At 40.3% G+C, this 12482-nt stretch overlaps 1 protein-coding gene across 3 annotated transcripts in view; it reads left to right on the top strand.

The window, feature by feature from the left end:
- TULP4 (TUB like protein 4) overlaps window positions 1–12482 on the top strand; it is a 242158-nt gene that overhangs the window by 123170 nt on the left and 106506 nt on the right. Inside the window, exon 2 of one of the 3 annotated variants that reach the window (XM_023254541.2) lies at window positions 8686–8761. The exons of the other annotated variants lie outside the window; for them this stretch is intronic. Coding sequence (XP_023110309.1) covers window positions 8759–8761 — 3 coding nt within the window. The 5' untranslated portion in view covers window positions 8686–8758. The remainder of the gene's footprint in view (window positions 1–8685; window positions 8762–12482) is intronic. 3 annotated transcript variants of the gene reach the window in all.

Genomic DNA, 12482 nt, shown 5'->3' on the forward strand with positions numbered 1-12482 from the left:
ACATATATAAATGTAATATATCAACATACAATATGTAGTTATGCATTGTATATGTCGTTTAGTATAGTGCTTGGTTACACAAAGTTACTTATTTAATGTTAATTTTTATTCTCCCTTCTCCACATAGTCTTGCCATCAGGTGTGGTGCCATGCAGCCGGGCTTCTGTCAGTCAGAAGTTCACAAATATGTTGTAGAATACCTTGATTATAAAGTTTGCAATTGGTTAGCTGAAATAGTCACCCTAGGTCTGACTTTACTTAAGTGTAGCCACACCTGTCAGATCACTATCCCTGTTAACAGTTTTATTATAAATTACAAATTAGGTAAGCTTGGTTTCTGAATTAAAATAATAAAGTTGGAATTTCAGTGCTCAAACCTTAATAAAGCAGTGACTTCTCCAAATTTAACCAAGTAAAACCCTATTAATTAGAAATAATTTGGAGGACCTCCAGTCTTTCATGGTGACATAATGGCATTTACAGAGTACTAGTAGATATGTACTCTAGTCCTGTTTCAAAAGAGTAACATTTGCATAAAATATTTATAGGTACTAATAGAGACAGTGTAGTAAGTTTTCTTTTTACTACTTTAATATAGGTTTAAAATTTATTTTTCAAACAACGTAATGTATCATAAATGTAACTTACTACATGTATAAGAAGGAACTCTTAATTCCTTGACGATAGTTTAATATAGCTACAAAGTTCAGACAGGACATTCCTTACTCAGAAAGGCAGTCTATATCGTGGTGGTTAAGTAGCACCAGACGTAAGCCAGACTACCTGGGTTAGAAATCTGGCTTAGCCATTTATTAGCTGAATGACCGCAGGCAATTTCCTAAATCTCTCTGTTTTCTATATTCTTGCGCAAAAGCAGGACAATAATAGTTTCTGTCCCATAGGGCTGTTGAGTGGACTAAATGAGTTAATACTTGGAAAGTGCTTAGAAGTCTATCTAGCACAGTGTTAGCTGTTTCTCACACTTTGAAAATTGAGAAGGAATTAGCTTATTTTCTATTTATTTCTTTCATCTCAAAGTGATTACAGAAATATACAGATTTTTTGGGAAAAAGTAGTCAAATAGAAAAGTGTTATAAAAGCAGAGGATAAAATCAGGCAGAAACTGCATGCAGTGCAGTTGGAAGAGTAGGGGGAGTGTGTAGGGGCTAAAGCAGAGAGGCAGTCATGTTACCATATATTAAATGTGGAGCTGTTTTTCTCGTTTTGTCAATGAAAGCTTTCATGCAAGTTCATTGTATTACACCAAAATACAAATCAAAATTTGAAGACCATATCTCGAGTAGAGTATCAGAATTGCTGTATGCTTTATATACATACATATATATATATATATATATATATATATATATATATATATATATATATATATATATGACAACCTATCTGTGGCACATATGTTACGAAGTACTCCAACTCGGCATACCAAATAGATGTCCTTAGTTGAAGGGGTTGAGATTGGCGGGTGCTTGATTAATCCCCCTCCCCAAACAGTTGCTTAACATAGGGAATCATTAAAAAATGATGCATAAATAAATGCCTTAAATATTTTACGTTAATTTTAAAGCATGGTTTCTGAATAGCATATTAACCAGTAAAGAGTTTTCCCATACGCTCTCTACGTAGACACTTTTCCCAGCACCCAGAGTGTGTGCTGCTTGCAGTAAAACACTGCACTGCCAGTATTTTACTCAGGAAAGGTTCTGATGGGTTGCAGCCTGTCTTTCTTACATGCACAGGCACACGCATGCACACTCACATGGGTTGTTTTTTTTTTTTTTTAAGTTTTACTGAGATATAATTCACATACCATAAAATTCATCTGTTTGAAGTTTTCATGTACAATTTAATGGTTACAACCATTTATTACGAGGACTCTGAAGCCACCAGGAAAGGAAAGCTAACAGTGTGCACGCTCTCTGGATTATTTTCTCTGGTTGACAGTTGTATCACCCTCACTTAATTCAATGGAAATCTTTTTTAGTGACCTGCGTTTTAGTCTTTGGAAATTTAACTTGGATTTCACAGTTAAATTTATATTCATGAATGTGCATGTGAGCACCTCAAACCCACTCCCCCCAACAAAGGAATTCTATAGTTAATCAGTTTAGCTGTCTTATCTAGTACATATTAACATAGCTACTTGGAGAATTACTGCTTTAGGAGATTCAGGTATCTAAAATGATTTAGCTAAGGGGCGCCTGAGTGCCTCAGTCCTTGGAGTGTCAGACTTCAGCTTAGGTCATGGTCTCCCGGTTCACAAGTTTGAGCCCTACATCAGGCTCTTTGCTGTCAGTGCAGAGCCTACTTTGGATCCTCTGCCCCCCCACCCCACCTCTTCCCTGCAGCCTCACACACGCTCTCTCTTTCTCTGAACAATAAATACAAATAAATAAAAAATAAAATAAAATAAAATGGTTTAGCTAGAATAAATATAAATAGTGACATGTTTTCTGTCTCATAGCAAATTGCCAAATTTCATCTAACTCACACAGTACAGGACTTAGTAATTTCTGTGCTTAATTAGGAAATAATTAGCCTTGAAATTGTGTTTATATAGAAGAGTGGTAATAAAATTAGTTTTATCCATTGTGTAAGATGCTTAGAGGAAAATAATATACTCATTTTCTAATGAATCAAACAAAGCCCTCATCACAGGTATAGTTTTTCTGCACAAGTATAGATAGAGATATTATTGTTTAACAAAAGACTCACCTGAAAAATAAAGTTTTTTTTTTAAATAGGTTTCTGACATCATCAAAGTAAATGAACTCTAAATTACGGTCAGCCAAGTATTATAATTAAAATCTTACTGTGAACTATATAGCACAGACTGGACTGAGTTCTGTGATGACAGCAAAGGTGACACTTCCCGCCCCAGGCGGTCGCTATGATGGACGCCAGGACTTCCTATGGAAAGCGCAGGCCTGTGCCACTCTGTCCAGTGTTCAGTATCTCTGATCCCTTATCTGAGCTTTCAAAAAGGAATGACCCAGCTTAAGATGATGAGGCTTGCTGATTCGTAGTTTCAAGGAGATCTATGAAGCCAAAGTAAACAATTTCCTAGTTTTGCCATCCATGGTACATTTTTGCTGGCAGTATCTTACTTAATAGGGAAAGGACTAAATTTTCTCGCTACATCCTGGAACTAAAATCAATGGAAAAAACCCAGCTTCTCCCTGAGATAAAAGCAAGACAGCATATTTTTTCTTTTATTTCTTAATATATACATAAAAATATATGCTTTGATGTGAAGATCAATAAAAGTGGATTTGGGGATTTTATCTTACAAATTATTTCTTAGGCTTTAATTAATTAATTGCAAAATGCTGTAAAGGGGCATCTGATTCATGTGGTGTGCTTCTTTCCTTGGAGCTAGCAAACATTGTTTTTGACAGAATTTCTGTTAATCGGTACAGTATGGATTTGTCCAGAAGACTGCCAGAGCCCAGTGGTACCCCTCATACCTCATGTGTGGAAAGACCCTTTGGTTTAAGGGTAGAGTATGTACTGGAGAATATAGCCTGGTTCAGGTCTGTTGAAGAAAAATTGTTGTGCACTCGACTAGCAGTTAGGCTAGGTAGTTGTGCTTAGTCTTAATAGTGTTAAAACATGTTTAATTACATAAGTCATTCCTGTGCATAATGAGAAATAAAGACGTATGTGAAGTGAAATACCCTCTCCAGTATCTGGAGAAGCAGCCATTGCTAGCAGTTTGGGTATTCTTCCTAAACTTTTCTTTGTATACAAGAACAGGCAAAAAGACGTGTACCATGCATATAAATGAACACAGCTTTTTGTAACACAAAATTGAATCATGGTATACCTGATCAGCAGCTTGATTTTTTCCTGTAAGTCAATTATATGTGAACTTCTTTTCATGTCAGCACACTAAAAAAAAGAAGAAAAAAGAGAGGAAAAGCTAGTTATGCAAATGAATGTATGTATCATTATTTATTTAATTATTTATCCATGTGTTGGTGAATGTTTAAGCTGTTTTGTCTGTATTGATTTGTTAGCATCTTCAAGAAAAGGTAACAGCCTGAATTCCAATTTGTTTTCTTAGAATTTTGTCAATTCCACAGTATGGCAATGTGCTCCTAGCTAGGGAGCAGTATCTACAAATAGCTATCTTATTTGCACTGTTGACTTCTTCCAAAAGCTGACTTTATGCAGCAAAGTGTTTATACTACATTTGAACAGTGTTGACCTCCAAGATAAATTGGGCCTAACTATCAGTCTTTATATTTCATTTCATCAGATACATTTGTAACTGGAAGTGTCTTTGGAGGCTATCTATAGGATGGGGTCCATATGATGGTTTTCTAGATCAGGAAAAGTCATTACCATGCCCAGCAGATGGAAAATCACATCACAGCAGGAGAAGGAGCTAACAGCATGCTAAGATCACAGCCTGTGTACCAAGTAGTTGGAAAGTCAGATGATAGGAGAAGAGCACACTATGGTTTTGTGGAAATTGAAAACTCGAGTGAAGAATTTCATTCAACTAAGTACATTTATTTCTCATGGGTACTGTGTTTGTTTTAATAGAGGAATAAAATAGAAATATTTGTGGGGCGCCTGGGTGGCGCAGTCGGTTAAGCGTCTGACTTCAGCCAGGTCACGATCTCGCGGTCCGTGAGTTCGAGCCCTGCATCAGGCTCTGGGCTGATGGCTCAGAGCCTGGAGCCTGCTTCCGATTCTGTGTCTCCCTCTCTCTCTGCCCCTCCCCCATTCATGCTCTGTCTCTCTCTGTCCCAAAAATAAATAAAAAAAAAAATGTTGAAAAAAAATTAAAAAAAAAAATTTGTAATAATAAACAGCAGCATGGGCACAACTTTAATGCTGAAAGGATTTCTTAGTGTAGTATTTGTGTGTGTATTTATGTTTGGGGGGCAGGTACAGGATGAGCATATTGCTATTTCTTTCTATCTTTTAACAATTTTTTAAAAGTTTTATTTATTTGGGGTGGGGGGAGATAGAGTGAGTGTGAGTGGGGGAGGAGCCGAGAGAGAAGGAGAGAGAGAGAATGCCAAGCAGGGTCTGTCTGCACTATCAGTGCAGAACCTGATGTAGGGCTTGAACTCAGGGACTGTGAGATCGTGATCTGAGCCCAAACCAAGAGCCGGAAGTTTAACCGATTGAGCCACCCAGGCACCCCGCTATTTATTTCTTTTTGTAAAATTTATAATAAAAACCATAAGGAAGTATTTTATTATAAAATGGAGTACTATGGATATATCTTGAAAAACTGAGTAACAGGTATTTACAGCAAGGTTTACAGCAAGGTTTACAGCAAGGTCATTAGCTGTTTCCTCTTAACAGTAGCATGTATAAAGTGCATCATGCCCCAGACCAGGATTAAGGGGCTGTGACTTAAGCCAAATAATCAGGAGCAATTGTTTAGAATCAGCTATAATTTATGAGGGCTCTCTTAGGAAATTTAAACATACAAAGGCAAATTTGGTGAATACTCTTCAAAGTATTTTTCTCTTAGCAACACCATGTTTTTCCTTAAGATAATTTTTAAATAGACCAGAAATACTGGATGGCAGGGGCTTTCAAGTGTATTTCCATACGTGGTGTAAAAGACCTGGAACTCCTGGATTAAGGAGACTGACTTAGGAGTGGGAATGGGCTGCTCGGTTTCCAGTACATATCGCCATTTGAGGATAGCCGTCTGATAGCATCTTTGCCCGCGCTGGATGTGGTACCTTCCAGTGACCCTTTGCTGTTACTGTTGCTTACGAATAGATGCTTTGTGTTACCTGTGTCTGCTTGTCCTCTGTGGCGTAAGACGCTCCGGAAAAGCAGGCTCTTTCGGTTCTGCTCACTCTGTATTCCTAGAGCCTAGAATAGTGCCTGGCATGTGGCAGGCACTCAGTAGTGCTGTTGAAGGAAATAACAGCCTCTGCCTAGCCAGGAGTTACACGAGTAGGAATTTGAATCACAGTGTAGGAAGCCCAGAAGGCAAGTGGCTGCTGCCATTTCTCAGAAGCCTGAGGCAGCGTTTCTGCAGTTCTGTTCTTTTCCTCACATCCACAGGCTGGCTGCTGCAGCTCACTCCGCCACATTAAGGCTAAAGGCAGGAGAAAGCTGGATGGGTGGTTTTGTCCACTTTCTGCTCACCTTTCATTGGCCAGTCCCCACCGCAAGGCGGGGAAGGGGAGGGGAGGGAGCTTGGAAACCAGCAGAGGTAGATGGGGAGGGAGGGAGTTGGGATTGGATCATGGGCAAGACCATTCACTGTCCTACACTGCCTCTGGGACTGATGTGTTTGAAGTTAGTATTTCTTTGTTCACTAAGAAATCGAGCCATTTCCCCTGATTTATTTAGCCCTTTCTCTTCTTCATTCTTTGTTGTATTTGGTAGACACATTTTTTCTTAGTTTTTAAAATTTTTTTCAGTTTACTAATTTAGCAGTTTCAGTTAGCATTAGTTATATCTCTTTCGGTTACAAGTTGCATAAACCTTACTTTAACTTAAGCAAAACTAGAGAAGTATTGCCTCTTATAACTGAAATGCCCTGGGTTGGTCTGGCTTTGGGCACATTTTGGTCTCCACACTTAGGTGTTGTCTTCAGCTCTGCTTTCTCCATGTGTTGACTGTATTCTCTGTCACAGTTTCTTCCATAGTTGGCATTTTTTTTTATTGCAATCTCTTTTTTTGTTTATTTATTGCTACTTGTTTGCTCTTTTTTAAGTTTTTATTTTAATTCCAGTTAATTAACATACAGTGTTATATTAGTTTCAGGTGTGCAGTATAGTGATTGAACACTTCATACAACACCTGGTGCTCATCACAGCCAGTGCACTCCTTCATTTCCATCATCTATTTAGCCCACCCCCCCTCTGGTAAACATCACTTTGTTCTCTCTAGTTAAGAGTCTGTTTCTTACTTTCTCTCTCATTTTTTGCCCTTTTCTTGTTTTTAAAATCCCACGTATGAGTGAGATCATATGGTATTTGTCTTTCTCTGACTTTATTTCACTTAGTAGCGTTATACTCTCTAGCTCCACCCATGTCATTGCAAATGTCAAGATTTCATTCTTTTTTATGGCTGAATAATATTGCATCCTATATCTATACCACATTCATTTATCCGTTCATCAGTTGATGGACACTTGGACTGCTTCCATATCTTGGCTGTTGTAAATATGCTGCAATAAACATAGGGGTGCATTTATCCCTTTGAATTAATGTTCTTGTATTCTTTGGGTAAATAGCCAGTAGTGCAATTGCTAGATCATAGGGTAGTTCTATTAACTTTTTGAGGAACCTCCATACTGTTTTCCACAGTGGCACCAGTTTGCGTTCCCACCAACAGTGTAAGAGGGTTCCTTTTCTTCCACATCCTCGCCAAGTCCTGTTGTTTCTTGTGTTGTTGATTTTAGCCACTCTGACAGGTGTGAGGTGATACCTCATTGTAGTTTTGATTTGTATTTCCCTGATGATGAGTGACATTGAGCATCTTTTCATGTGTCTATTGGCCATCTGGATGTCTTCTTTGGAAAAATGTCTTTTCATGTATTCTGCCCATTTGTAATTGGTTTATTTGTTTTTTGGGTGTTAAGTTTTATAAATTCTACATATATTTTGGATACTAGCCCTTTATTGGATATGTTGCAAATACGTCATTTGCAAATATTTGTAAATGGGGAATCTTTTCCCATTCCTTAAGTTGCCTTTTAGTTTTGTTTCTTTCTCTGTGCAGAAGCTTGCTTTATCTATCTATCTATCTATCTATCTATCTATCTATCTATCTATCTATTTATTTATTTATTTAGAGACAGACAGACAGATACACAGAATCCCAAGCAGGTTCTGTGCTGTCAGTGCAGAGTCTGACACGAAGCACAAACCCACAAACTACGAGATCATGACCTGAGCCCAAACCAAGAGTTGGATGCTTAACCTAACCAATTGAGCCACCCAGGCACCCCAGAAACCTTTTATTTTGATGTAGTTCCAATAGTTTATTTTTGCTTTTGTTTCCCTTGCCTCAGGAGACATATCTTTTTTTTTTTAATATAATTTATTGTCCAGTTGGCTAACATACAGTGTATACAGTGTGCTCTTGGTTTTGGGGGTAGATTCCCGTGATTCATCGCTTACATACAACACCCAGTGCTCATCCCAATAAGTGCCTTCCTCACTGCCCATCACCCATTTTCCCCTCTCCCCCACCCCCACCAGGAGACATATCTTGAAAGAAGTTGCTGTGGTCACTGTCAAAGAAGTTATTATTGCCTGTATTCTCTTCTAGGATTTTAATGGTTTCAGGTCTCACATTTAGTGCTTTCATCCATTTTGTGTTTATTTTTGTGTATGGTATAAGAAAGTGGTCCAGTTTTATTCTTTTGCATGTAGCTGTTCAGTTTTCCCAGCACCATTTGTTGAAGAGACACAGTAGATGTTTTTTGATAGCCCCAGGCCAGGCTTCTGTGACCCCCACAGCTCATAGAGCCAGGTAGAGAGTAGACCCTCTGTCACCCAGGGCTGCCGTGTCACATTCCATTAGGAGCAGTCACTGTGAGCATCCGTGTGGAAGGCCTGGTTAGCCAGCCTGCGTGAGGCCCCTCCCTGTAGCCAGCTGGCCAGGAGGTGCATGATGGGAATGGCTGGCACCAGCATGTGGGTGGACGAGGAGTTGCTCTCTTTCTTGCAGAAACCAGGAGAGCTGGACACAGAGAAACAGGGGTGTCTACTGCAGACCTGAACAGGAGCATGCATATGTCGCTATGGTAGGTCTGCTGTTTTATTTATCTGCTGTTGCCTCAAAGCTTAGAAAATTACCAGTTTTTAAAGATGTCATACCTGTACAGTTGTGTTTTACACTGGATATGCTGTAGTTAGGTATTTCTTTACTTTGTTCAGTCTTCCTGGAGTTGATCTGAAGTGTGATGTGGGTCAGGTGTACAGATTGCTGACTTTGCATCATGGTTCTGGCCCATGGCAGCTATGAGACTTTGGGCAAATTGTGAGATCTTCCTGTGCCTTCGTATTCTTGTTGCCAAAAGTAAGAATAATAGTGGTTCTTACTAGTAGAGTAATCCTCCAACTTAAATGAGAAAATGCGTGTAATAACCAAGCAGAGTGCTGCCCCAGTGTACTCAGCTGCTAGTATTATTATTACTAGTACTGGCCTTCCCTCTCCCTCTAGCCCTGTCACATCTGTCATGGAAAGAGCGGAGCCCTGGTTCTCTCTGCCCTTTTGTCTTGTTCTCACACTGACTTCATCACGTGTTTGTTCCTGGCAAGAATCATCCTTGCTTTTAGGCAGTTCAGTCAGATGGTTAAGAAACATTTACAGAAAGCTTAATTCTGCCTGCCTTTTTTGAGACAGAGGTCCATTTTTACAAATCAAGTAAATACTGTGATGATCAGTATTTGCTTTCTTTACCTTAGGTGCAATACTTTACCCAGGGAGAGTCAAACAGGTAACACAGCTGACCCTTGAACAGCATGGGTTTGAAGTGTGGGTCATTTATATGTGAACTTTGTTTTTCGATAAATACATTACTGTAAATGTATTTTCTCTTTCTTACAGTTTTCTTAACATTTTCTTTGTTGTAAGAATACAGTATATGATACATATACAAAATATGTATTAATCAAGTATGTTATCATAGGTAAGTGGTCTGGTCAGCAGTAGGCCATTAGTAAAGTTTTGAGGAACTCAAAAGTTACACATGGATTTTTGGCTGTGCAGGAGGTCAGTATCCCTACATCCCTTGTGGTTCAATGGTCAGTTGAATATAGAAAAGGAATTCATTATTATGAAATAGATCCTTTGAAAATACACTAAAGGGACCAAATTTAATACAGCTTTTCTAATTTTTATGTAATCGTATGTTTGAAATTATATAAGTAATATATTTATTTTGTAAAAAATGCACAACTGGAAGAATATGAAAACCTTTGTAATCCCATCTCATAGAGATAACTGTTGTTTACATTGGCGTCTCTCCTTGCAGACTGCTTTTCTGTACAAACATACACATACATAGCGATATAATTTAAGATATTTCACTTAAATAGTCACAAGTAGGAGAGGCTTTTTTGTTGTTTTTTTTCAACTTAATTTGTTTTAACTTCCCTACAAGAAATGTACACACATTTTTCTTAAGCACAGGCATTAAGAATCCTGGAGAAGTGGGTGGAGCCTGCTGTCTGTAATCTGATGGGAGTGCAGCTGGAGGTGGATGGCTTCAGGCTGCGTTACTTTCACATCACTTCGACTAGGGGTTGAAGAAAGTGGCTCATGAGGGGATGGAATAGCTCATTAATTATGAAACGTGAGAATGTGTTTGCTCAGTAAGGGAAACATTTTCAACAAAAGGTGAACTTTAGGGGGAAACTGACAACCACATGGTGGGCAACCAGAGGGAATCTGTGGGAAACGGTGCTGCATGAAGCCCTGGACAAAGGTGCTGTTCATTTGGCAGAACTTATGGAAACTCCCTTGAGCGTGGACACTTCTGTTTCAGAGTAACCCTCAGGGGCATGGGTCAGCCAAGGCCAGTGTCACAGGTGCCTTCTGGAACCTGGGCAGGAGAGCTCCCCACTGCGCTGGTGTGTAATGTCTCAGTTCAGGGACACGGTAGGATCACCCGTCTCCTTTCCCTTCAAGTTAGATGTTCTCAGCTCGCCTTGTCCAGTGAAATATGAGCAAAACCTTTGAGAAGCTCTGCCTGATTTTCCGTGCTCCCTTCTCCCTGCCCTGCAGTTGGTGGTGGGATAGGTACTAGAAGCTCTGTCAGCCCGGGTCTCTGGGTGAAGATTGTGCAGAACAGAGCCCCCAACTCACCCACATGGGTGTGAAGCACGATCAAGAAATAAACCTGTGAGATTATTTGTTATTGCAATAAATTTGTTACTGCAATAAATAGTGATGGCCTCTATTTTTTCATTTATCATGAAAATTTGAAAGTCTGCATTTTGAAAGTCCACAAGATACAGATGTTATGCAGGGCAGCAGGGGCACATCCAGTCCCAGGGTACTATCCCCTGTTTGTTCTGGGCCTTACTCCCACAGGCTCTGGCAGTCCAGTGCATTGTAGGGCAGGAAAATACCTTTCCTCTGTCGTCTTAAGTTCCCAACTGGATCTCTGCACAAAGGACAGGTTAACAAGAGAAAAGCACATAGATTTCACTTAATGTAAGTTTTACATGAAACGAGAGCCTTCGGGAGAAAATGAGCCCTGGAGAAGTAGTTAAACCTGTGTGGTTTTATACTGGGTTTGACGAAGGCTGGGAAGCAGCGGGAAGGTGATAGGACAGAGGGCTCAGTGTGGTTCACTGGGGGAAGCTTAGCAAGGCCTGTCTGTTCAGAGTCCACTCACATCCTCCTGTCTTCAGAGATAAGAATGCTCCTTTCCTCTGGGCACAGGGAAGGCATCTCTCCCATGAGCGTCATATGACCTACTTCAGGGGAGAAGGTCAAAGGGTCTTTTCTGCACCTGCCATTTCTCACATGCCTTCAATTTAACACGTGCCCTATTTGGGAGCAGCCCGACCTGAACCCCATCAGGGTGATGATTTCATGGGTACCTAGTGCCCCCAGCACAACAGCCAAAGTCGTCCTGCCTTCTTCAGCAGATAGTAGGGCTGATACTTTTGGAGACTGCAATCTTTAATCTGTGTGCAAAGTCAGCAGATTACCCCTGCTGAATATCACATGTGCGAAGGGTTTCACCATTTCTCCAGACTAAGCTTACAGCAGGTGGGCTCCTGGTTAGCAAGCTCCCCCTTCTGCCCCGCAGCCACCCATCCTGACCATTGGAGCCGAGTGCTAGGCTTCACGTAGCTCCCACAGGGTCATTGGCTTAGTACCTGTCCACTGAGGATTTTGGGAGTTGCCCCTTATGATGAGGGCTCCTTGCTTGTAAATGCTGCTTCTAACCCTTCTCTTGAGAAAAGTGCCTGTCCCTGAGGGGTAATCCCAACAGGCTGCAAGTTACATGGTTAGTCAACTGAGGCTACTCTGCCCCTCCCCAGAGCAGAGCAAAACAGTTTTCATGTATGAAACCACCTGAATAGACTCAACAAAACAATGTTCCTTGAGGACACTCCTAATACTGAGTTTTCTTATTTTTAAATGCCCTACAAATGACAAAGCCAAAGTGACCTCTCCGTGAACTGACATTTGTTTTGTTTTGGTAACAATACGTTGTTGATGTGGCTACTCCCTCCTTGGCAAGCCAGTGTATTCGTGTATTAGTGTGAGGCTCAGGCAATATCTGCTTTCCAGTTGTCAGGCAAACTTAGGAAACACCCTAGATGTGTGTGTGCAGGTGCACGTGTAGGCATGTGTAGGCAGGTGTGTGTGCATAGGTATGCGACCTTGCTACCACCTTCCTCACAGGCATTGGTGTTCGCTTTTGAACGAGGTATTTCCCTCTGCCTCAGTTTTGTGGCTGTCCAAAGTAATCCCCAATTTGTTGGGAATCTGAAGGGTTGGCA

This window comes from Felis catus, chromosome B2 (assembly GCF_018350175.1).
Source record: "Felis catus isolate Fca126 chromosome B2, F.catus_Fca126_mat1.0, whole genome shotgun sequence".
In the NCBI taxonomy this organism is placed as follows: Eukaryota; Metazoa; Chordata; class Mammalia; order Carnivora; family Felidae; genus Felis; species Felis catus.